At 35.6% G+C, this 26,763-nt stretch overlaps 1 protein-coding gene across 2 annotated transcripts in view; it reads right to left on the bottom strand.

The window, feature by feature from the left end:
* The window catches only part of Dym (dymeclin), a 345,904-nt gene that overhangs the window by 246,450 nt on the left and 72,691 nt on the right, over positions 1 to 26,763 (bottom strand). For both annotated transcript variants that reach the window (XM_027948972.2, XM_027948971.2), the window contains exon 6: positions 22,666 to 22,738. In XM_027948972.2, coding sequence (XP_027804773.1) covers positions 22,666 to 22,738 — 73 coding nt within the window. The remainder of the gene's footprint in view (positions 1 to 22,665; positions 22,739 to 26,763) is intronic.

Raw genomic sequence — 26,763 nt, 5'->3', positions numbered from 1 at the left:
GATTTTACATTAGGTAATCATTCATTTGTATTGTCCAGGCTTGTCTAGAATCCATACTCTATGTCAACTGACTAGGCTTTTCAGTTGAGACAAAGTTTAAAGCCAAATCCTGAATTAACAAATACCCTTCTAGTAAGACAGAGCCTATCTAGGGGAGGGGGTCACAGATAACAAACTACAACACATCTGCAAAGGTATTCAATAACTAAATCAAAAATAAAGTATCAACTATAGTGCTTTACAACTCCGCATCTTGTAGAAACAACAAAGACTCAGAAATACATGGTTTTATTTTGTTTAAACTATAAACTATAACTATTAATAAATACTAGGCCTAAAATCCCTGAGGGAAAAAAGCATGTATTTAGAAATAAACAAAATCACAAGTGAAAAAAATAGGAAAAGTGTTAACCCTTGGATCATCCTCTCTGATCAAGGAATTCTGAAAATTTAAGAGTGAAGAGTAAAGGGTTTGATGTTGGGAGGTAGTAAGTTCATAGTACACAGAATATTGACCACACCAGACTAAAGGTGCATTCCCCAAGACTTCTAATTGGAACCATGGCCCTTACCTGTATTATTTCATATGCCCAAACATATAAATTCTATCAAATTGTTTATCAAACCACCCTTTGGCTCACATATCATTTAATAAATATTTATGAAGAATTTACTCTTACTATACTTAGTGTTATGGTTTGGATAGGAGGTGTCCCCCAAAAGCTTATGTGTGAGACAAAGCAGGAATGTTCAGGGGTGAAATGGTTGAACTGTGAGAGTTGTAACCTACTCTGTGGATTAATCCACTGATCTAGATTAACTGGGTGGTACCTAGGCAGGTGGGGTGTGGCTAGAGGAGGGAGGTCACTAGAGGTGTGCCTAGGAGTTTACAGTTGGTCTTTGGTGAGTAGAATCCCTCTCTGCTTCCTGCTTGCCACGTCCTGAGCTGCTCTCCTCTGTCGTGCACTTCTGCCATGGTGTTCTGCCCCATCCTGGCCCCAGAGCTGTGGAGTCAGCTGACCATGAACTCAACCTCTGAATCCATGAGCCAAAATAAACTCGTCCTCCTTCACATCGTTCTTGTCAGGTCTTTTGGTCACAGTGGCACAAAGTTAACTAAAACGTCTAACTAGGCATTATATTACATATTGGAGACAAATCCATCAACAAACAGACAAGGCTTCTACCTTTATGGAGTTTGCAATTTAGTGGAGAAGACAGAAATCAAATACTTAGTCCAAAAAGGGACACTTATGGAGGGGTAGGGAGGGGAGAGGGGAAGAGAAGGAGGGAGGGAGGGAGGGAGGGGGAGGGGGAGAGGGAGGGGGAGAGGGAGAGGGAGGGAGGATTATACGGAAATTGTTTTTAACTTTGAAATTAGAAGAAAGTTTCTCTAAAAAAAAGTGACATTAAATTAAACCTGAACTATAAGGGGGCAGTTCTTTGCATTGAAGTCTTTCTTACTAGAACACATGAGGTTCTAGCTCAAGACTTTTTCATTTTTGGTATCGTTTGTATTCTTAATTCTAGTACCTAATAGGCATTCAACAGATAAAGAGAGAGAAGGCTCTTTATTGCTCTGATTTTGACTAAAACTTACTTGATAGTTTCCTAAACAGATTCATCAGCATAATGTAACAACTTAGGAAAATAAACAGGAATTAGTATGTGAGGTATTGTAATACATATGATAAGCACAAAAGAATACTCATGTGACAAAAACGTATAGGGAATTTCTCAAAAGAAGAATGCAGGATGTTACTGACTGGATTAGAACTATGAAACATGAACTCTGCCTGACCAACATCCTCCACCTCCCCTTCTTTGGCAAAAATAGCCCTCTTTGCCTTTCAGGCCATTCCTCACACCATTCAAGGTGCAGATGCTTGACCCTACCTCCTGGTTATAAGAGGTGATCAAAGACTGGCCAATAAAAATGTTCTTATTAAAATGTTTCCCAGGACTTTTGGAACTATCAGGGAAAAGGCACTCTTTCCTCCTGACTTTGTAAGTATAAAAACCATCATATCTAGAGCTTCTGGTGGCTTTCTTTGCCAATGCAGAAGAAGCTCCTGCCTGAGAAATGGTCCAGTTGAGGGTGTGAGCATAGCAGAGGCAAGAGATTGAAAGGAAAAGGGGAAAAAAGCAAGAGGAGAAAGTAAGGGGTCCTGCTGATTAGTCAACAGAAAAATCAGGCATATAAAAAACAATTATAATGATAATGAAATCCAGCAAATGTCCAAGAAAGTGGTTTTTGTTTTGGTTTTGATTTTGGTTGGTTGGTTCTTTGGTGGTACTGGGGATTAAACCCAGGGGTGTTCTGACCTATACCCCAGGCCCTTTTATTTTGAGATGGGGCTTCACTAAGTTGATGAGGCTGCCTTTAAACTTGTGATCCTCCTGCCTCAGCCTCCCAAGTAGCTGGGATTACAGGTGTGTACCACCATACCCAACAAATATGTCCTATCTTAGGAACACAAAGATAACGACAATCAGTATTGCAGGAGCAGAGCTTGTCTAGTACGTGTGAGGCACTGGATTTGATCCTCAGAACCACATACAAAAATAAATAAATAAAATAAAGTTTAAAAAAAATAACTGGAGGATCTTCATGTAAGATCTGAAACTCTAAAACTACTAGAGGAAAACCTAGGGAAACATTTCAAGATATTGGCACAGGCAACAATTTTCTGGCTAGGACTACAAAAGCAAAGAAAACAAAAATAAGAACTGACAAACATGACTATATCGAGTTGAAAAGCTTCACATAGCAAAGAGTGAAGAGACAACTCTACAGAAATGGGAGAAAAATCTTTGGCAGCTATTCATCTGACAGAGGATAATATCCAGACAGCACAAAGAACTCAAAAAACTTAACAAGAAATAAGTAATCCAATCAAAAATGGGCAAATAATCTGAACAGATAATTCACAAAGGAAATATAAGCCAGGCTCAGTGGTGCATGCCTGTAAACCCAGTGACTCGAGAGGCTGAGATAGAAAGATTCCAAGTTTGAGTCCAGCCTCTGCAACTTAATGAAACCCTCAGCAACATAGGGAGGCCCTGTCTCAAAATAAAAACTAAAAAAAATGAAGTGGGGATGTAGATCATTTTTAAAGCACACCTGGGTAAATTCCCAGTACCAAAAAGAAAAGAGGGGTCAGGAAGAAAGAAAAGAAGGAAAGGGAGGAGAAAGAGGAGGAAGACGATGATGATGATGATGACCACAACTGGCCAATAAATACATGAAAAATGCTCAATTTGTTTAGCCATCAGGGGAATGCAAATCAAAACTGCAATGAGAGTCTATCTTACTCTAGTCAGAATGGCCATTATAAAAAGTACACAAATAACAAATGCTGGAACCCTTATATACTGTTGGCATGTAAGTGAATTATCCAGCCATTATGAAAAACAGTATGGAGGTTCCTCTAAAAACGAAAAATAGAACTACAATATGATCCAGCCATCCCACTCCTGAATATCTATCCCAAGGTATGCGGCATACCTGCAAATCCTGCAGTACTATTCACAATAGACAAGATATAAAATCAGCTTAGCTGCCTGACAATAGATGAATGGATATAGAATATATGGCATATATATCATTCAGCCATAAAGAACAAAATCCTGTTGATTGCAAGACAATGGATAAAAACAGAGGGCATCCAGTTGAGCAAAATAAGTCATACACAGAAAGACAACTACTGAATATTTTCTCTCATGTGTGGAAACTGAAAAAAAGAAAAAAAGATGAAATGAATGTAGGAAGGAATATTAGAGACTAGAAAGGGGCCCAGTGGGGAGGACAACAAGAGAGGAGGTGGGAAAAGGGTAGAAGAATGGTGGATAAGCATGATCAATGCACAATATATGGATGTATGAAAATATCATAGTAAATTCCATTAATATGCCCAATAACTATTTTATAATAATTATTATAAAAATAAAAGTATATGCATTAAACACAAGAGTGGCTGTTTATGAGAAAGAAAAGGAGTACAGTACAGAAATAAAGGGAAATGAGTGAATGAATATTAAACACAGGGAAAGAGAGGCTTCACACAAGCCAATGACATAGTGCTGAAGAATGTAATTAACTCACCCTATGCCTGACAGGTCCAAAACCAGGAACTGTGGGATGAAGAGAAGCGTAAGAGGTGAAAGAACATATCAAAGTGGGAAAATGCTTAAACTAATGCAGGATACAGAAGGAGAGTGTGCAATAAATCATTTGGTTGGGGCATTATGACGATTTTGACTATGAAAATGGAAAAGAGCAATCAGACATGAATGACATTTAAGAAAATAAAACTAGTACCACTCTGTGACAGAATGGATGCTTAAAGTGGGAGAGAAACCAAGACCAATCAAGAGAGACCGAGGTGTCTAGATTTAGAACTCACATGGTAATATCATCAACCTAAATTGTAGAAAACAGAAAATCATTATGTATATAGTCAATGCTCATTATTCATAGATTCCAATATATTTGTGATTTTACTTATTCACTAAAATTGGCTTGTAATTCCAAAATCAGTATTGCAGCAGTTTTGCAAACTTAACTATTTACATGATTTTCACACATCAAAGAAATCCAAGACAAAAGTTCATGACAAAAAAAATTCATTTGCTAAAAATTGCAAGTGAATTTACACATGAAAGTGTATACATTATGATAAAGATGACAAAATAAAAACAAGATCAATATTTTTCTTGGGTCACTGGGGAACATGAGATAATAACTACAATAGCAAAACTCTACGTAAAATTGCTCAGAAACATGATGCCTCAAATTTTCTTTAAAACAATTCAAGAGGTGAAGAAAGGGTGGCTGTGAAAATAAGAGTAACCCTGAGTTGATAATTATTAAGGCTGAGTGACAAACATATGGCGTTTCAGTATTCTCTCTGTATTTGTGTGCTTATAATTTTCCACAAGTCTAAAAATATAAAATAAGCTGACCAATTATGAAGTGTTTATAGACCATGAGTTTGGTACAGATAGGGTCTTCTCTTCCAGTAAGAATCTACCATGATTCCCCGAAGTCAACAAATGTTAGCTGGAATGAATGAACAACTGAAAATTCTATCTTAACAAATCTAATCTGCTGAATGAAGTTTCTGCTTGAGAAGCTGCATATGTTTCATCCCCATGGTATTAGTTTTATATATATATATATTGTTGCCATTAAACAAATCTTCACAAATAGCCACTTTAAACAGCACAAATTAGTTGCACTGTTTTAGAGGTCAGAAGTCTGGCACTGGTCTCACAGGTGTTGGAAGTTCTAAGGAAGGATCCATTTCCTGCTCATTTGGGTTGTTGGCAAGATTCAGTCCTAGTAATTGTAGGACCTAGGTTCTCATTTTCTTTTCTTTTTTTAATTTTTTAAAAATTTGTTGATAGACCTTTATTTATTTATATGTGGTGCTAAGAATAGAACCCAGGGCCTCACACATGCCAGGCAAGTGTGCTACCGCTGAGCCCCAGCCCCAGCCCCTAGGTTCTCATTTTCTTGCTGGCTATACACTGAGGGTGCTTCCCAGATTCTAGAGGTCATCATATTTGATTATGGATCTCTTCTTCCATCTTCAAAGCTACCAACAGTTTTGAATGATACATGTCTCATTTCTGTCCTACTTTTCTGGTTTCCTCGACTACTGAGACTGCCCCCCTGGGATAATGGAGGGCATTATTAGAAAGTCTTTAGCTTTGATCACACCTTTGCAATCACTTTAGACAGGTATTATGTTACTCATAGTTTCCGAGGATAAGTGTAGGGACATCTTTGGGATTAAGTAGAAGACATTACTTTGCCTTCCACTAGCATTAGTATAAAACAGGTTTAAACGCTAATTTTAATAAGAACCAAAAATCTGCCTATCATTCAGCATGAAAATAGTACTCATTATACTAATCTACCAGATTAGGTGGGGAAGTAAGGGTAATAAAAATATAATGTTCAAAAAATAGATTAAAACAGGCTCCAATATACTGGCTTGATAGAAGAAATAATTTAAAACACAATGCTTCAAACAATAACAAAGGTATAAGTATTAGAAATCGCTAGAATAGAATCTTCCCCCTCCCAAAAGATGTCAATTTCCATTGCATTTACAGGTGTAGAACAGAGAAAATTTAAATGAGAACAGTAGAAAACATCTAAATAAGATGATGACCATCTAGTAGTTGCTTCACATCTCTGTGTGTGTGTGTGTGTGTGTGTGTGTGTGTGTGTGTGTGTGTGTCTGTTTTGCTGGGGATTGAACGCAGGGCCTTGTCAATGGGAGGTAAGTACTCTACCAATTGAGCTATATCCCTAGCCCCTGTAGCTGTACATCTTATGGGGGGCAGGGAGTGGGGGCAAAGACCCTACTAGCTAACTCCGTCAGACTCCAGGATTTCTGGCTAGTCATGCTAACTCACCTCTACCACATGCCCTCCATCCTTGCTCATTCTGCTTCAGCTTGACAGCCAGCCAGGTGTCTGGACATGCTAAGCATGCATCCACCTCAGGGCTTTGCATCTGCAGTCCCCTCTGCTAAGAACGCTTTCCTTCAGACAGCAGCAGAACTTTCTCTAACTTCATTTTAGTTTCTGTTTAAATGTTTTCTTCACAAGAAGCCCTCCTTTACAATCTTGGCTATTACCACCTATTTTTTTTTTTCACTGACTTTATTATATTCTGACATCATATTATGTATTAATTTATTATCTTTCTCACAACTCTAGTTTGTCATATTCAGTATTATATCCCTAGCACCCAAAAAAGAAGCTGATGAGTACATACTCATTATTTGCCAAATAGTCTTTCCTACTATGCTCACAGGTGCAAGGAAATACCTGTCCTAGTTTCCAAACACTTTCATGATTTAGCACTATACATAAAATTCACTAGACTCCTGGAGCCACATAACTAGTGGCAACAGCAAAAATAATTACTCAAAACTACAGCAAGACTTAGGCAAAACAGCCCATGCCCTCATTTAATTCATTTTCTATCATAAATGGTACTGAAGATGATTGACTTTTTTTTTAAAAAAAACTCAGCTACAAAATAAGGAACCCAGATTTGTGTTCTGCCCATCTAGGGAAAAAATTGATATAAACAGAAAAATCTCTCAAATAGCCATTAACAAAATATAGTTGAAAGACACACATGGATAAGATGCAACTACCTATCAATTGCCGCTTCCTAGTTACTACAGCCCCTCATATCTCTCAAGTTTGTGTGACAGCTCCAGCTTCTGAATCTACCCCGAAATTGCTGGGCTGAATCAGATTCATCATTCACAACCGAGGACTAGTTTCTTCACCTCCTCCAGAAAATTCTCAACTCACAAAGCAGGTTAATGATGTTTCTATAAAATAGTCTCAATACCACTATTAGAATATATTTAATATTCTGTAGTTCTACATCACACCAGACCAAAAAAAATGCTGATTAAAAATTCAACTGATATTAGAAAATATTATAAAATAGCTATATTTTATTTTAGTATTAACTTAGAGAACCACATAATATTTAAAGAGAATACAAGAATTGGGGCTACTCCCATTTCCAACAATAATGGACAAGAAATTCAGAAGAATCTTCTAATGAAGTCAATAAAAATCCTTGGGGGGAGTAGAGGTAGGAAAGGGCACTTCATGAAAGCATCAATGAGCTAACACAATATTAAAAGACTATAATGCCAAAATGGAAGGCACTAGGAAAACTCTTCAGCCTGACATCTGGAATTGCTTTGGCCCAGGCATGTTTACTGATTTCTAAGAGGTAGCTGGGAATCATAGGTGCTTTGATGTGGCTGAGCTGGAGTCAAAGGATGCAGGCCCTGGTGATCCATCCCAAACAAAGAACTGGGATCCTCAAAAATATCCTTACCTGAGAGTAAAGGAGAGAAGAAGTAAATCAACTCTCCCTGGACTAGAACCCAGCTTTAAGTTGTCTGGTTGGCCAGAAAACTTCAACCCTGGAAATGAATCCAAAGCACTCAGCAGAAATAAGAGACAAAGCTCTCTCGAGAAAGATAAAATTATCCTAACCATCAAATCATTTCTACAACATTAACACTAAGAAGTAATAAAAATTAGGCAGCTAAATAGAAAGAAATGCATAAAGAACTACCATACACCCATAAAACAATCAATCAAAATCCTCTCAAATAATTATTAAGCACAACTACACTTACTATATTTGTGGGATAAAAGGCAAATTTTTTAAATCAAAATTTTCTTGAATACCCCAAAATTATACTATTTAAATAATAAAACGAATCTAAAAAAATAAGGTCCAGAAAAAAATTAAGAACTTAAAAAAAAAAGCTAAATTTAAATTTTAATTCATTTTTTAAAAATAAAAGGAAGAAAAAAGATAAGTACAGATTATATCCAAATGAAGACAGATTTAGGGACATGGACAGTAAATCACAAGAATTACCATAGTAAAATATAGAAAGTAAGATACTGTTGATGGGCATCTGGGTTGTTTCCAATTTAGAGCTATTATAAATAACTTTATAAATTTTGCATACAAGTCATTTGCAACAATATAATTTCATTTCTCTTAGGCAATACCTGAAAGAAAAGTCTAGAGATAGATAAGTACTTGACTTTATAAGAAATTATCAATGAAAACTATAGAACATCAAAAGAAACTGAAGAAGACCCTAGAAGATAGAAAGACTTCTAAGTTTTTGGATAGGTAGAATTAATGTTGTCAAAATGGCCATACTACCAAAAGTACTATACAGATTCAATGCAATTCCCATTAAAATTCCAATGCTGTTCTTCATAGAAATAGAAAAAGCAGTCATAAAATTCATTTGGAAAACTAAGAGGCCCACAATAACCAAAGCAATCCTTATCAAGAAAAGTGAAGGGGGAGGCATCACAAAACCAGATGTTACATTATAATACACAGCTATAGGAACAAAAGCAGCCTGGTACTGGAACCAAAACAGGCATGAAGACCTGGAACAGAAGACAAAGAGACAAACCCACATAAGTATAGTTGTCTCACACTAGACAAAGATGCAAAAACATGCATTGGAGAAAAGATAACCTCTTTGACAAGTAGTAATGGGAAAACTGGAAATCCATATGTAGTAGAATGAAATTTAACTGCTATATCTCACCCTGCACAAAACTCAACTCAAAATAGGTCAAAGACTTAGGCATTAGACCATAAACCCTACACCTGCTAGAAGAAAATGCAGGCCCAACCCTTCAACATATCAGCCCAGAAACTGACTTCCTTAACAAGATTCCTAAAGCACAAGAAGTGAAATCAAAAATCAATAAATGAGATGGCATCAAATTTAAAAGCTTCTTCACAGCAAAGGAAATAAGAGTGTAAAGAGTCTACAGAATGGGAGAAAATCTTTGCCACCACCTCCTCAGATAGGGTGTTCACATCCAGGATATACAAAGAACTTGAGAAACTTAACGCTAAAATAATAAATACCCCAATCACCAAATGGGCAAAGGAACTAAACAGATGTTTTTCAAAAGAAGAAATACAAATGGTCAAGGAATACATGAAAAAAATGTTCAACATCTCTAACCATTAGAGAAACACAAATTCAAACTATACTGAGATTTCATCTGACATCAGCCAGAATGGCAATTATCAAAGGCTAGGGATGTAGCTCAGTTGGTCGAGTGCTTGCCTCACATGCAAAGGCCCTGGGTTCAATCCCCAGCACCACAGAAAAAGAATACAAGTAAGAATAAATGTTGGCAAGGATGTGGGGAAAAGCATATACTCGTACATTGTTGGAAGGACTGCAAATTGGTGGAACCATTCTGGAAAGCAGTATGGAGATTACTAAAAATAAATAAATAAATAAGAATGGAATCACCATCTGACCTAGTTATGCCACTCCTTAGTATATATCCAAAGAATTTTAAATCAGCATACTATTGTATCAAAATGGATTCTGCTGTCACATATAACTAAAAAGAACCAATAAATAAAATAAAATACTACAGGGATAAAGCCACATCAATGTTTATAGCAGCATAATTCACAATAACTAAGCTATGGAGCCAACCTAGGTGCAGTTCAACAGACGAATGGAAAAAGAAAATGTGGTATATACACACAATGCAGTATTACTCAGCCATAAAGAAGAATGACTTTATGGCATTTGCAATTGCTGGTAAATTAGATGGATCTGGAGACTACCATGCCAAGTGAAATAAACCAATCCTCAAAAACCAAAGGTCAATTGTTTTCTCTGATATGTGGATGCTAACTCACAATGGAGAGAGGAGTGGCAAGGGTAGATTTAAAAAAAAAAAACAAGTTCAATGGAGTAGACAAAAAGGGAATGAAGGAATGGGATGGGGGATGGGAAAAAGAAAGACAGTGGAATGAATCTGACATAACTTGCCTATGTACATATATGAATATACCACAGTAAATCTTACGATCGTATAAATACACAAAAAATTAATTTAAAAATTAACTATGGATAAACTGCACAAAGATCAGTTAAGGGAAGGGAACAGGGTGGGGGTATAAAGGAGAAGGAGAGGTACTAGGGATTCAATAGCACAAGATATACTCCAGAATTTTATAATTGTGTCAAAATGAATTCTACTGTCATACATAATTAAAAAGAACCAATAAACTTTAAAAAAAAAAAAAAAGAAGAAGAAATGAACTATTATATAGGGCAAAAAAAAAAATTAAACAAATACAGATTTTTTACCTCGGAAAAACAAAAAGAAATTATCAAACCTTTTGCCAAAGTGCTTGTACATTTTACATTCTCACAGCAATATTTTAATATAAATTTAATATTTTAGAGAGGTTTTATGCTCACAGAAAATTAATGGAAAGCACACATTTACAAATGCATAGCCTCCCCTACTAGAACTAGAGTAGAATACTTGTTACAATCAATGAACCAGCACTGACCCTACAATCACCCCAAGTTCACAGTCTGCAATAGGATTCCTTCCTGGTGTTGTGTATTCAGTTTTGATAAATGTATAACACCAGGTCTCCAATGTTACAGTATCATTCAGAGTAATTTCACTGCCCTAAAAACCCCCTGTGCTTATTCCTCCCTCCCCAACCCCTAGCTACCACTGTTCTTTGCCATGATCCTAGTTTTGCCTTTGTAGCCTTTTCAAATTGGCTTCTCCCACAGCAGTTTCTGAATTCTAGTTGCTTCACATTTTCACCAATTTTTAGTACTGTCAATCTTTTTGTTTTTAGCTACTTCTAGTAGTAGTAATGACAATAACTCATTATTTTAATTTGTATTTTCTGATATTAGATATCTTTTAATAGCCACTCACATCTTTTATGTAAAATATAAACTTTAAGTCTTTATCTTTTAATTGGGTTTATTTTCCCAAAATGTTAACACTATTTTAAGTTATAATATACCTTGATATACTCAGGAATAAAGTCTTTTGTCAAAAGAAAAACTTAATAGTCTATCATGGATACAATTTATAGACATTTTTCCATCTGTGACATGACTGTTCATTTTCTTATGAATGTCGTCCTCCACCCTTTCTTTTTCATTCTTTTTGGTGGTGGGAGGAGGGGATTGAACCCAGAGGCGCTTTACTACTGAGCTACGACTCCAGTCCTTTTTTATTTTTTTAATCTATTTTTTAAATTTTTTTAATCTATTTTTTTTTATTTTTTTATTTTGTGACAGGCTAGCCTCAAACTTGAGATTTTCCTGCCTCAGCCTCCTGAGTCACTGGAATCATAGGCATATGTCACTGTGCCTGGCTATCCCATAACTTTTGATTTATTGGAACAGTTGCTTCATGATGTGTTAAACAAAGGTAGCAGTCTATGTTTATGGTAGCAGATGTGCCCATAAATGCATACATATGCAGGTGCTGATATGAAAAAATAAAAACAGCAATCCTAAGACACGAAATTATAACAACTTTTATTACTTTTAATTGAAATTCTTAAAATGGTAAGGGTACAAAAATGATGGAAAAACTAATGGTCTCTATTAGGAAATTTCCAGAAAAATTATAAAAGATGGCCTAGGAATTACATCGGTTATTGTTCTCTCACTTCATCATTAACAATCAAAGTAAAAGCTATATGCAAATAGGGAAAAATACTCTAACATGAGCTAGCCATAGCTGCCCATCAAAGTGTGAGTTAAATTTTTTGCTCCTGGCACAGTCACAGATTAACAAATTCAGTCTCATTAAAAAGTGTTTAGTAATTAAATGTATTTCAATACTACTTGACAGCTTTACACCTAGAAATTCTATTCCAATATAAGAAAAAGCACTCACAGAAACCTAATTTGTACCAACCATAAAAAATGAATACAATTTCAGCACCAAAAACTGCACTGAATATAAAGGGTAGTGACATTGTCCAAGATAGTATCTGTTAGTCTTGATTATTTCCAAAAAAGCTGAGAACTATAAGCCAAAAACTAGGAGATTCCACATGTTGACCTACCACTTAATATGAATAAAAGTTTAAGACATTTATTTCTAATAAAAATGTTTATTTAATTTATATTTATTCCTAAATGAATATAAATCTTATATTTTTATCTTTCTTTTTAAAGAAGAAGATAATGAACTTTAGAAACTATTAATAATTTATTACAGGAATGCTATGATTTAAAATAGGAAAACCAGCCAGGTGTGTGGCACAGGCCTGTAATCCCAGCAACTTGGAAGACTGACACAGGAGGATCATGAGTTCAAAGCCAGCCTCAGCAAAAGCAGGCGCTATGCAACTCAGTGAAATCCTGTCTCTAAATTAAATACAAAAAATAGGGCTGTGGATGTGGCTCAATGGTCAAGTACCCCTGAGTTTAATTCCTGGTAACCCCCTCAAAAATAAAATAAAATAGGAAAACCACAATAAGATGTTGACATTTAAGCAAAGACATGAAAGAAGTAAGGGGGCAAGATTAGTCTTCCAGGTAGAGAGACCAGCACATACAAAGGCCCTGAGATAGGAACATGACTAAAATATTTAAGGAACAGCAACGAGACCAGTAGGGCTAGAACAGAATGAATAGAATATGCAAGGAGAGTAATAAGAGATGAGGTAACAAAAGAAAAAAAAGGAAGAGTTTGTAGATCCTGAAAAACTGCCAATGACTGATAAAGTAAATTTGTTAAAATTGTTTTTAAATATTCAATAGGCAAAACCAAGAGTATATTATAAGCAAAAAAAGCCAAGTCAAGAGACAAACTGAGAAACAATACATTTCAGATTCATTTCACAAAGGGCTAATCTTGCTAATATAAAAAGGGTTCTAGAAACAGATACAAGAGGCTCCAATACAAAAATGAGCAAAGGATATGAACAAAAAAAAAGTTAACAATCCTCATGTCTATCAAGAGGGGAATGATTAAATGCATTCTGTGTGTCCTACAACAGGATATTATACAGTTTTTAAAGAACAATGAGAAAGGATGTGGAGAAACTGTAACACTAATACGTGGATGGTGAGAACGTAAAATGGTAAAGCCACTGTGGAAAAATCTGGCAGCTATTCAAAAAGTTAAACACAGTGCCAGAGGATCTAGCAATTCTATTCCTAGATATCCACTCAAAAGAATTGAAAACATATGTCCACACAAAATCTTATACAAGAATTTTATAGCAGCATTATTCATAATGGCCTAATAGTAGAAACAAACCAAATGTCTAGCAACTGATGAATGTTTAAACAAAATGTGGTACAGACATACAATGAAATACTTTTCAGCAACAGGAAAGAGTGAAGTCTCAGCAACAACATAGATAAACCCTGAACACATCATATCAATTTTTTTAAAAAGCCAGACACAAAAGGCCCAGTCTCATTTCATTAATATAGAATATCCAGACCGGAAGTAAGGTGTGGAGATAGTCACAGGGACAACTGGGGATGGATTACTAATGGTAATGGACACTTCTACCTGGGTTAATAAAAATGCTCTGGAATTAGTGGTGAGGTTTTCAAAACTCAAAAACACTGAGTTATTTCCTTTGGAAAGGTGAATTTTGGGGTATTTAAATTACATCTCAAGTTCTTATTTCTAAAACTAAAAAATAAAAGCCCTCTAAACACTGGTATGCAAACACTGCCAGAACAGATTGCTAAAAGAGCAAAGTCAAAAAAGAAAAAAAAAAAATGTGGCATTTTCTACCTTTATGTGAAAACAGGATGAAGAATCTATATCAGAATTATGTGTGTGTGTGTGTGTGTGTGTGTGTGTGTAAATGAGTGAAATTTTTCAAGAAAGATACATAAAAAACTAAGAACTGTAGTTAACTACAAAAGCAAAGGGAAGGGAGACAAGGATGAGAGGGAGCACACTTTTGTGAGATGAGTTTTGAATCGCGCAAATGTATCAACTAAATTAAATTACTCAAGAGCTGGAAAAAACTGCCACAAAATCTTAAAAACTGAACTTTCACCTATTAAAATTCGATGACATATTGAAATAAGAGCAAATAAAAAACTTAATCACCCAAATCACTTTGTGGTACGCGATAGGACTCATTGACTTAAAATTTTAAAAGTTGGAATCTATTTCTCAGTTCTCAACTCTGTTAACTTTGACAAATAACTTCTCTAGATCTTGTTTTTCTTATTTGAAAACAGGTATACTGAGCAAGATGATCTCTAATGTCATTTCTTACTGTAATTTACTTTAATGGTTAAAAAAAGAATTCAAGGTAACATTAGATTCCTGTGAAAACAAAATTTAAAATATTAATTGGGCTATCTTAAGCGCCAAAAAATCAGAGAAATGAGCCAGAGGGCCAATACTTGAAAGAAACCAAAATTCTACCATGCTGAGTTGTGGTGGCTTTCAAAAGATGAAAAATATATTAAGCCAACAGATCTTTCTTGTTTTAGTGTCCTTGTATAATCTTCAGAAGATTTTCATTACATAATCACCAAAACAAAGTCAACTTTAGAAAGCCAAAATGTTGCTTTGGCTGCCATATCATCCCAAGAACTTTCCACCATCTGGTCTGGAAATGTCCTAGAACAAACTACTGTTGGAGCAAGTTATTAATTTTGTGTGAAGAAAAAAAGACAGGCGCCATGACCTTGTACTGCTCTGCTCGGGCAGAGTGGAACACTTGGATAAAGACAAAAGCCTTCATGAAATGGGTGTTAGTGTTGGCTAAGGGCAAAATCAATGAGCACAGAGGGGAAAAAAACATGCTTTTTTGACTTACTATTGGATAAGAAACCTCAAGGTACTGTAAATGGAACATAAGTTTAAAACAAGTGACAAGTTCAAAGGATTACCAAAATTTAAAAATATTAATGCCATACCAACAAGGAAATTCTAAAAGACAAATATAAAGAGAAACTAAAAGTTAGTATCATATATTAGATACTATTAATAGTGATGGCTACTTTTAAGTTAATGAATTAAAGACATGGTAATAATTCTCATTTATAAATCTTTTTTTTCTGGTGCCCAGGATTGAATCCAGGGTCTGTGCATGCTAGGCATGCACTCTACCACTAAGCTACAACTCCCAGCCCCTATAAAAATCTTAACAATAAAACAAAAAGTGCCTGGAGGTCAAGAGTCAAGAAATCTGGATCTAGTTTTAGAACTGACACTCATTACCTTTATCAACCACCTTATCTGTCAACTCATATGTAAAAACTAAAGGGGTAGGTCACAGGAACTCAAGTATCTATTCATGGTTGCAGTTTCTCAAAGAACTGATACTCCATATGTAAAAATGCATTGATTGTTTAAAACAGAGCCACAAATCTTGAAACAAAGTTCAACAGAGTTTCTAAAAAATCCTTAAAAAGCAAAAATTTAGATTGACAAGTTGAAAAAAATGGGAACATAACAATAATGCAAACATACTAAAATCATAATAATTACAGAATGTATGGTATGAATGTGAGTGTCCTGAGTGTAATTATGCCAACTCAAAATGTTTCATTCATAGGGCTGAGGTTATGGCTCAATGGTAAAGCACTTCCTTAGGATGGGTGAGGCCTTGTGTTCAATCCTCACCACCACATAAAAATAAATATATAAAATAAAGGTTAAAATCTTTTAAAAAAATGTTTTGTTCATGAAACAAGAATAGACAGAGAAAAAAAGCTCCTGAGGGGAGAAAATTATTGCTAAAACTTCATCAAAAATTAGAAATAGCTTTTAAATTGACATGTGTTACATAATAAGGTTTCAGTATATGACAGACCACATACACAGGGTGGTCCTATAAGATTATAATGGAACTGATAAATTCCTATCACCTACTGACTTTGCAGCTGTCATCACACAGCTCAGAGTTATGTGTTTCTGGTACTGATGCTTCAATAACCAACTATGCTTCCAGCATCATAAAAAGAATAGCACAGGGCTGGGGTTGTGGTTCAGCGGTAGAGTGCTTACCTAGCATGTGTGAGGCACTGGGTTCGATCTGCAGCACCACATAAAAACATAAATAAACAAAATAAAGGTGTTGTGTCCATCCACAACTAAAAAAGAAATTCTTTAAAAAAAATAGCACATAGAACTGCATACCACACATAATATTTGATAATTAATGACTGTTACTGGTTTATGAATTGATTACACTATATTTTTTATTGTTATCAAAGAATGTAATCCTTCTAAACTTTACTGTAAAACAGTATGCCATGTGACCAGCAGCAGCAGTCTCCTATGTTTTTCTGAGAAAATGCATACAAAAAAAAAACCTAATAAGTTCCATTTTTAACTTAAACTGAAAATAATTTTTGACTAGTTTCTTTTTATTTTTAATTGACACATAACTGTATTCATATATTCATGGAATATGGTGTGACATTTAGACACACACATACAATTGCAATAACTAAATCAGGGTGATTAGCATATGCATTACTCTGAATGTTTTGGTTTTTTTTTTTTCCTTTTTTTTTTTGTGTGTGTGTGTTGGGAACATTCAAAATCCTCTCTTGCAGCTATTCTGAAATGTTAACTTGAGTCACTCTACTGTACTACAGAGCATTAGGACTTAATCCTCTTATCTAGCTGTATTTTTGTATTCAATAACCAGCCCTTCTTTATTCCCCCCCTCCTCCATACCCTTCCTAGCCTATGATAATCATTATTCTACCCTCTACTTCTATTAAAAATAACAATCTAAACATATAGCAGGGAAAATAGCAAGAGAAAGTGTGAAAGGAAGCAGAAAGAGATAATCAAGTGAATAGACATCAATAAATAATTTAATGAATCAAGAAATAGTGGTATACATTTATATCAGCACTCAAAAAATGAAATGTTAGGGTAAAAACCTAACAAAATATTTACAGGAAAAAAATTTTAAAATACAAATTTTAAAAATATATGTACTATGAGAGAAACCGCAAAACTCTTGATGATTGGATGTCAGATCCCTGTTGATTGCAGTAATTAAAAACCCAGAAACTGAAAGTACAAATAAAATAAGACTATTATTATTAAACTATCACCTTGCTTAGCTGTTCCTTCTATGCTATATGAGTTGTTTTCTGAACTCATGCAACTCCATTTCCATATCTAAAATATTTAAAAACTGAACTACATGCCTACAAATGTCTTTTTCAAACGACAATCTCCAATCTGTTAACTCTGGTTTTACTGGAGGATATAGAGACTGGGGATTGAACCCAGGGCCTCACACATGCTAAGCCTGTGTAATAAACAAAATAAAGGTATTGTGTCCATCTGACCTATATCTCCAGCCTTAATCCCAATTTTAAAATGAGAAAACAGGCCTGATGCAATGTTGCTGCTTAGTAATAGAAGTAGAATTCAAACCTTATCTTCTGTGTTCATGGAATACATGGATATTTTTCTCTGCTACGAGATATAGCTCATACCTCTTTACATTAATCAGTTAAGCATTTATAAACAATCTAGCACCTATCTTGTAAAATCAACACTGTGTGTACTGATAAATATTTTTCAGATTTCAATAAACCAGATAATGTTTACTTGTTAAAAACAATTAACTGGAAATCCCTCCAACCAAGACGCCAGGCGGCAATTTTCTTTCTTTGCTGTTGTTGGGTTTTATTTTTGTTTGGTACCAGGGATTGAATACGAGGCCACATCTCCCTTTTTTAAAATTTTTTTTAAATTTTTTTATTTTGAGATAAGGACTAACTAAGTTCATTACAGCCTCACTAAGTTGCTAAGGCTGGCCTTGAACTTGCGATCCTCCTGCCTCAGCCTCCCAAGCTGCTAAGATTACAGGCAAGTGCCATCAGACACAGATCAATTTTCTAACTAAAAAGCTATTGGGGATTTTTAATTATATAATACTATCTTGGTACATAAAAACTCCATAAGCTTTGATTCAATGCTTATAGTGTCTTAAATGCCTCACTCTTGCAGAAAGCTGTATGAGATGTTTACTTCACAGCACCTAAATCAACTGCTGACTTGCTGTAGCCCATGCCCTGCCCCGCCCTGGTTGAATCCGGCTTTGGAAGAGTGTTTGAGAATCACCGCACAGGAGGGAGCAAAGCATTTTCCCAACAGGCCTTTCACTGCCAACCACGGGCCTCTGATACCTTCCCTCTCTTCCAACAACTGGAGACTTCATAAAGAACCATTTATGACTCTTCAGGTTCTTCAGCCACCTACTCACTGTTAGCAGCAAACACTTTCAATATTCAAACTTTTCACAGTATAATATCTAAAGACTATGGGCTAAATGTACATTTGAATAAATGTGCATTTTATGTAATTTTATTACATTTACGAAATCCTGCAGATATAATTAATGTTATAACTAAGATTATTAATCAGTTTTAGTTTCATTCCCCCACCCCAAATTTCCAAAATGGACAGCAGAGAAATAGATCTAAAAATTATGCTGTTTATATGTAAGAAACAGAATCCTAAGCATAATTAAAACTTCAATCCTCTAACAGTCAACTCTTTGCTCCACCAAATAACAAAGCTTTCCCAGCCCTAAATTTCTACAAACCTGCTGTAATCAAATCAAAATAATAATGCTCTTATTATTCTCCAAACATATTATTCACCATGAGAGGTCCCTATCCAGCTCCTTTCTAACTCTTCAATGATTTAGCCACTAATAATCACTATCACTCCAAATGCATTTATCCACTGTTCCTCTTACGGAGCTATCTTTCTGTGTATCTTTCCATCTCCAAGGTTTTTAAGAGTCACTCCTTTCTATAACCTGGGCCTCGTACAATATATATCCATCATATATTTAAAATACATTTTCAAGGATTAACTTAATTAAAAAGAAATTATTGTACTGTGAAGGGATAATCTGGGGAAACTGAAATAAAAAGCCAAAAGTCCCTTATTTCCTTAAATATTGTCAGATGTTTTGACTTCTATAAATGTCAGTAAGACACCTGTTTGTTACATAACAAAAGGTACCAAGTACAAAGGGATCTGAGCCATGACACTTGGAAGGGAATATTGCCTTAGCACAATACTGTGTTTCTGTACAAACTAAATGATGAAAAACAAGCAAACAAAATGTTTTAAGCACATTAAATAGGTTGTATCCTACTAATTTACTTATTTAATAAATATCTTTTGAGGCTCTACCACATAGAACTGAGTACCAGGGATATAGCAGAAAACAAAGCAAACACTGGCACATGAAGACTCCTGGTTTTCATGGAGCTTTCATTAAAATTTTATTTGAAAATTGCAAACAAAAGAGAGAACAGATAATATGAAAAGTAGTGCTAAGTGTTCAGACAAAGAAAGAAGCATGACAAGAGGGCAGAGAAGGATTGGGAGCTGTTTTAGGTTAGCTGAAAGAGCAATTTCTGAGAAACAGACCCCAAGCAGAAGAAAGCTGAAAGGTGGTTAGGGAAAGAGTCATGGAAGTGTCTGAAGGGAGAGAGTCAAGGCAGAAGAAGAATGTTAAAGATGCTGGAGAGAGTTTGGCTGGCACAGAAGGGGTGTGGACAAGGTGAGCAGCTGACACCAAACACTCCCTGCACTCAACAAGCACACAAAGTCACACTACACAGCCACTAAACGGCAGTAGTGATGGCAACTGATTACAAAATCTCATCTTCATCAATCCATAGCCCATGAAAAAACTAGGAAAGGTTTCCTCAGATTAAGCTATCACTGAAAAATCTACAAATCAAAGCCAGGATAAGAATTAATTGAGCCCCAGTTCACAATGAGTTCACAGGTTCAGAAAGGAGACCACCACATGAATGGATCTCACAGGGAAAGGCTGCATGTCAGGCCTGGTACCAACAGAAAGGCCTACTCTGCACAGACCTCTCAGGGACCAGCACAAGAAAGGAGGAACAGGGCCTGTACTTGACGATGACATCATCACATACAGCTAACAGCATCAGCATGGCCCACACTTAGGGCAACAAAAACAGATAAAAAGACTAGGTCAGAAATCTACTTCAAGTCCTCTATTCAAAAACTTCTATTTCACAACAAAACAACATCATAAGCAGTCCCCAAAATATAAATATGGTACTGGGTCTAAATATAACCTAACTGCTTCTGGTGCTGTAGCCCCATGTAAACCCCGCCACTGAGTTGATTCTCACGGGTCTCCCTCGGCCCTTTCAGTGACACTGTGCAAACCAACACTGTTCAAATTCTAAACTTGGGGCGTGACTCTGGCCTATATATTACACTCCATGTTAATGCCCTGAGGAAAACACCTCTCTCTTACTTTATTTCTTTCCAATTCCCTTGAGATCACAGAAACAGTCTAAAAATCAAAGGCATGGTTTTTCTCTTGGAATACTCATTTAAATTCTAGTGGTATCAACTCCAATACACTGAAAAAATATTAAGGGACAAGTAAGTCTACATATAACAATCTTTATTTTAATTATATAAATGCTGAGAGATATGGAGTTAAAGAAGGATTCCTCAGAGATTTGCAACTTTAATTTGACTTTAAAGATTTATACCTTATAGAATTAATACTTTAACAAGTAATCCAAAGTGTCTGAAAAGCAGTGGCTGCTAACAACTTAAAAGTCAATCTCCTCTTCAAATGAACCCTGCAAAGTTCATTGCAATGAACTTCTAGGGGTTCATCTAACCTACAGTACTACAGTTGATCCTATTCTCTTAGTAATAAAGTATCATGTATAAATATATGTGTATGTGTGTGTGTGTGTATGTGTGTGTATGTATGTATGTCCTTTGGTAATCATTTTTCTTTCAATTTTAATAAAATGACTTAACAGAGTCTCATGAGAAACATTTAAGCTAAGTTTTGACTTACTCTCTGAGTACTAAAATTAGATTTCTCACTATTCACCTGCTAATTCAGCACAAACATGTCAAGGTTAACGTGAAAACTTCATGGCAAGCTTGATGATGTTTAGATGTGACACCATTCCCAGCTTTCATATATTGATATTCCCCTTAAATCATAGGCAGATCTATAATACTGCACTATAGTTATAGTTTAAAGAGTAGCTTGGTTTCACATGGAAACTGTAACCAAGACAAACCTTCTCATAGGATGGAGTTCCAAGACCATTAAATCATAAAAAATTGTTTCAGCAGCTGGTTAAAGCTGAGTGTACATAACACAAGACATCTGGTTGTCTGTGCATTTTCAGTTCATTTAAAAAGTATAAACACATTAAAACACTGAAATGTTTGATAGATTGCAACACCGTTTGCTCTTCAAGAGTGTCTAAGTGGCTATTCACCCACTGTGTTCACACAGTTTATTTCTACCTAAAGATATTTACAGTTTTCATCCCCCTTAACTTCACCAAAACATTTTATTAATAAAGGCAAAACAACAAAAAAGAATGTAACTATTCAGTAAATATATTAAATCATTGCTATTTGGTAATGAAAAAAAAATGTTACTAGACGTGTAAAACTAAATCAGAAGCATCTGAAGCACTCTACATGCTATGATAAGGAAACAGCAGACAATATTTGGGTTCCGCTGCCCTATCAGTGACAGAAATCCAGTCACAATAACGTAGACAAACAAGGGTCTACTGTTATCACACTAGAAGTCTGGGATGAGGGAGGGGGACCCTAGTTGACGACTTTGCTTCAGCAGCTCAATAACATCCAAGCAGAATATTCTGTTAAATACTTGGTTCAGGGTGTCAAAATGGCCAGACAACTCAAAAGACCTTGTCCACATTCTTTGACAACAAAAGGGTTGTCAAGAACAAAAAGATACCCCTCCTTCTTAAGTGTTTTACCCAAAAGTGTTATTGGAGGATTTCTCCAGGTCTCAACTTCCCCCCTAGCTTCAAAGAAGGCTGGACACAGAAATCTCTGAAAAGAGGCCAGAAATAAAATCAGGCCAGGATTTAGAATGGCTAACTAGCTGTGTCTATGACATACAAATTTGCTTTTCTCTCAAACTCATTTCCATAGATCTATAAAATCTCTTATTACAGAGATTAATCTAATTCTGTGCCTAACGCTTAATATTGCCAAAAGATTTGATTATTTTCCCTTAATATAAAGTTATTATTTTGATGATAGATAATCAAAGTATAAGTACTATTAGGCAAGAGAGATAAAGGAATTCCATGGATGTATAATCCTTAAAAGACACACATAAAAATACTACACCTGGACCTACAAACTCTTTAACATTATCTATTATCATCTTCAATACACAAAGGAGATAAAACAAATCCTGGCTTAGCCAGAACTTACAAGAGTGGAATATCAGTGATTAACTGCATCAAACAGCAGAGCAATTCTTCCAAAAGATCTTCTGAGTCAGAACCTGGCAAGACACAAAAAAAGTTTTTAACAAAGTATATAACAGAATGGATTTGTTTAGAGGTTTTCAGTCCTAATGAAAGTAAGAATAATTATCATTATATACATTCACACACTAATTCTGACCTCTGAATAAAATACAAATCATAAGCAAGTTAGCATCTATGATTATTAATTAATAATAGTTATTAATAATTCATCAGCTATTAATATAGCTTTTAAAGCTGGAAAGTATCTTAAAGGTCCTGTAGGGCAGTAGTTATGCAATTTCTTATTCTGCACTGCATTTCTTTTAATGAAATCATATATTAAGGTAAAATACTGTTTGAAGCAAGGGGAGAGTACATGTACCCCATCCTGCTATAAATATCTGACCTTATCTTTGCTCTTCTTGATAAGCCCCAAGGCATCTTTTCTGAACCCTTAGGGTTCCACAGATCAGACTGAATCCCACCAAGAAGCTAATCAAGTCTTTACAGACAAAATGACAAATGAAATGGCTTTCCCAAGTCACAGAATAAATAAGTAGCAAAGGTAGGATACAAATTACCATTCCAATAGAACTGCCTTCTATCCCAGACTGCTACTGCTAAGTGACTTTCAAATTTGCAAAGCCAATCAATATCCTATGTGACTTCTGGTTTTGGACATGTTATTCTTTCCTGAGTTCCTGTAACATTTTATTTCCAACCCACTTCTCTTTCTATTTCTTCCCAGTGTCTGCTTCCTCAGACTACCTGCCCTGAGTGCTCCCGCTGGCTGTCTTCTCATTCCCAACATCTCTCACCAATCACTACCCATGTACAAGCGACTCCTATAGTTTTCCTCTTGGCCTCATGTCTGACTGTCATGTTTCTATCCAATTGCCTACTAGCCATCTCCACCTAAAAATCAAACTTACCTCTCCTAACATTTCTTCTTTATTCTCCTTTTTGGCAACTGCATCAGTAGCCAAGGTCTAAACCCAGACTACATTCTCTTACTCATCCTTCTGTAACTCATTCAGTCTGTTACTAAAACAGACTGAATTTGGGAGCACCCTACTGAATTAAGAGGAACTTTCTCAAGTGGGAGTAAGAGCTGAAGAGTTGAACCCCCAAACCAGAAATGGGCCTCTGCCCAGGCCTTTGCAGCACAGCTAACTCAATGTGCATCAGTATTTCCTGTCGTTTTTTCCATTGTGCTTCCTCTTCAGGTCTTCTAAATCTACATATGTCTATCACTTGGCTTTTGTTTCTATAAACTGTTATGCCTCTGTAGGGCTGGCAGGAGAAATAAGAGAAGCAATTTAGTTGTTTCTCCCTAGTTTGATTAAACTGCATTAAGTTCATTTTTCCCCCTTTCATTTTTTGCCTATTTCTTATTAGGGCGGGTGGTAAAATCCAGCCAACCAGGACTCAGGCAGGGTCCCTGGGCTGGGTTGATGGTAACCTAACCACCCAGTCTCTGGGTCCTGTCAATTACCTAGTCCACCTCTCTGCCTCTTTCCTTCAGTCCCTCTGTTATGACTCTGTTCATTAGTTCATCATCTCATTTCAGTTAAACAAGTTTATTAAATTAAAACTCACTCCTGAACATTTCTAACCCTTCGCAGTTCTAATAATTGTACCTCAATTTCAATCCTCTTCAATCTAAACTCCAGATGATAACCAGAGGGAGCTAACTGAATTCCATCCTTTCACCTCCTAGCTTAGATCTTTTCATTACTTTAAGTTGATGACTATATATCAGGAAAAAATTCTGAGATCTAAAGTAAGCATGCCAGTCCTTTCAAGTTATAGACCTGCACCCACTTCTACCTTCTCTCCCTCCATTATCCCTTTCACAGTGTATATTCCAAGCTATCTGCTATATGCCATTTTATACTTTCACAACATTCCCATTTCTTGGAATACTCTCCAACAATAAAAATATGATTTTTTCCTTCTCTTTTTCTTCCTTGTACTGGGGGTTGAAAACAGAGGCACTTTACCACTAAGCTACATTCCTAGTCCTTTTTTTTGAGATAGGGTCTCAATAAATTGCGGAGGCTGGCCTCAAACATGAGATCCTCCTGTCTTGGCCTCCCAAATCACTAGGATTACAGGTGTATGTCATGGCACCTAACTAATGATTGTTTCTTTTCTTTCTTTTTTTTTTTTTTGTACTGGGGATTGAACCACTGAGCTACCTCCCTCGCCCTTTTTATTTAGAGGCAGGGTTTCACTAATGTGCTTAGGACCTCATTAAGTTGCTGAGGTTGGCTTTGAACTGGTAATTATCCTCCTCAGCCTCCCAAGACACTGGAATTATAGGCATGTGCCACGATGCCCAGCTAATGATTTTTCCTTAAAGTCCATGTTTATCCATCTGAACTATTCTCAGTATCCATCTCTTTTATAAAATTCAGTTGCCTAACCATAAATAAAAATAATAATCTATAAAGTATCCATGCGTTAAGCATGACTTTGATTGCACACATATGCATATATGTTTCATCCACTGACTATGGTAAACTATTACTTCCTATCTACAAGCAGGCAGATCCTTATTGGATTCTAGACTTCTTGAGGGCAACACTGATAAACAGCTTGAACATCACTTGGCCCTCCATGCCATCCCTGAATTCAAACAACTGCAGATTGAAAATATTTGGGGGGTTAAAAAACTGCCCATATTGAACACATATGAACTTTGTTCTTGTCAATATCCCCTAAACAATAAACAACTATTTGCATAGAATTTTCATTGTGTTATATCTATACATAATCTGAAGATGACTTATGGTATATAGGATGATTATGTAGGGTATATGCAAATACTATACATTTTATATAAAGGTCTTGAACATCTGTGGATTTTGAAATCTATTAGGGGGTGGGCATTCCTGGAACCCATTCCCAAAGATACTGAGGAAAAAACTAATATATACTCAAGACATATTTGCTGAACTGAATCCAGGTGTATTAGTAAAGATTCAGCAGTTGTATCCAAATCATTCAGAGTCTCAAAAAAAAATTTTAGTCTTTTTTTTTCCTAGGCCACAATATTACTTGCTATTTAGAAATTATAGAGAAACTTTCCTGCCTTACCACAAAGAGAACTGGCACAGTAGCCCTTTGATGGGTGAGTACAAATATTGAAGAGAATATTAAACCACATTGAACATACCAATCAATGCTAAAAAGAATACACAGCAAGACTCAAGTTCCCGATTGGACTTTTTATTTCTTGGCTGTAAACATATCTAATTTTTAAGCCTTAAAATAGTGACATGAACTCTCTACCCAGTTGCCATCATGACCACAGCCAAGTTTACAACTAGGTGAAGGAAGGCATATTAAAAGTATTCTTATCAATTTAATATAAAATGATAATTTCACACAAGTAAAAATTTTTTGGGCATTTCAAACCCAATGCCCTAAAAAAGATAAAAATAAACAATTTCCATAAAATTTCAGAAGACTTAAGTTTATTTTTAAAAAAGCTTCAGACTCATTATTAAAATAAATCTTCAGAATTATTATTTTTGGGGGCTAATCCAGAAGTAAGTACTTATGCACTAAGTGAATATTAACAAGGTTTGACTGATTATCTGGTTTGTCATTAAGCAAACCATTCATACTGCCCTGATTTCCAAGAGGTATTTATATCACCTTAGCTTTCAATTAAAAACAAATAAATATAAATTCATCTACCAAAAATTACAACAAACTCATAACACTCCTCATAGTAAAGAGAATCTAAAAAGCCTTTCAGGTTAGCAGGTCAGTGACAAAGTACACTGAGATTCTTTTAGCACAGAACTCTACAATGTTCAATGTGTTTACTCCACTGTGAATTTTACTACTTACAATTTTTCTCCTTAAAAGAGACTGTGTCTCTCTTAAGAATTCTTAAAGAGTTTTAAATTGAGGCTAGGATGAAGCTCAGTGGTAAAGTGCTTTCATTGCATACACAAAGCCCTGAGTTTGATCCCAGTTCCAACAGAGAAAAGACAAAAAATAAGTAAATAAATTGTCTAAATAGCTGTAGTCAAATGTTTTAATA

Source organism: Marmota flaviventris, chromosome 16 (assembly GCF_047511675.1).
Source record: "Marmota flaviventris isolate mMarFla1 chromosome 16, mMarFla1.hap1, whole genome shotgun sequence".
NCBI lineage: Eukaryota > Metazoa > Chordata > Mammalia > Rodentia > Sciuridae > Marmota > Marmota flaviventris.
Note: the sequence above shows the minus strand (reverse complement) of the source record. Positions and strands in the feature narration are given on the sequence as shown.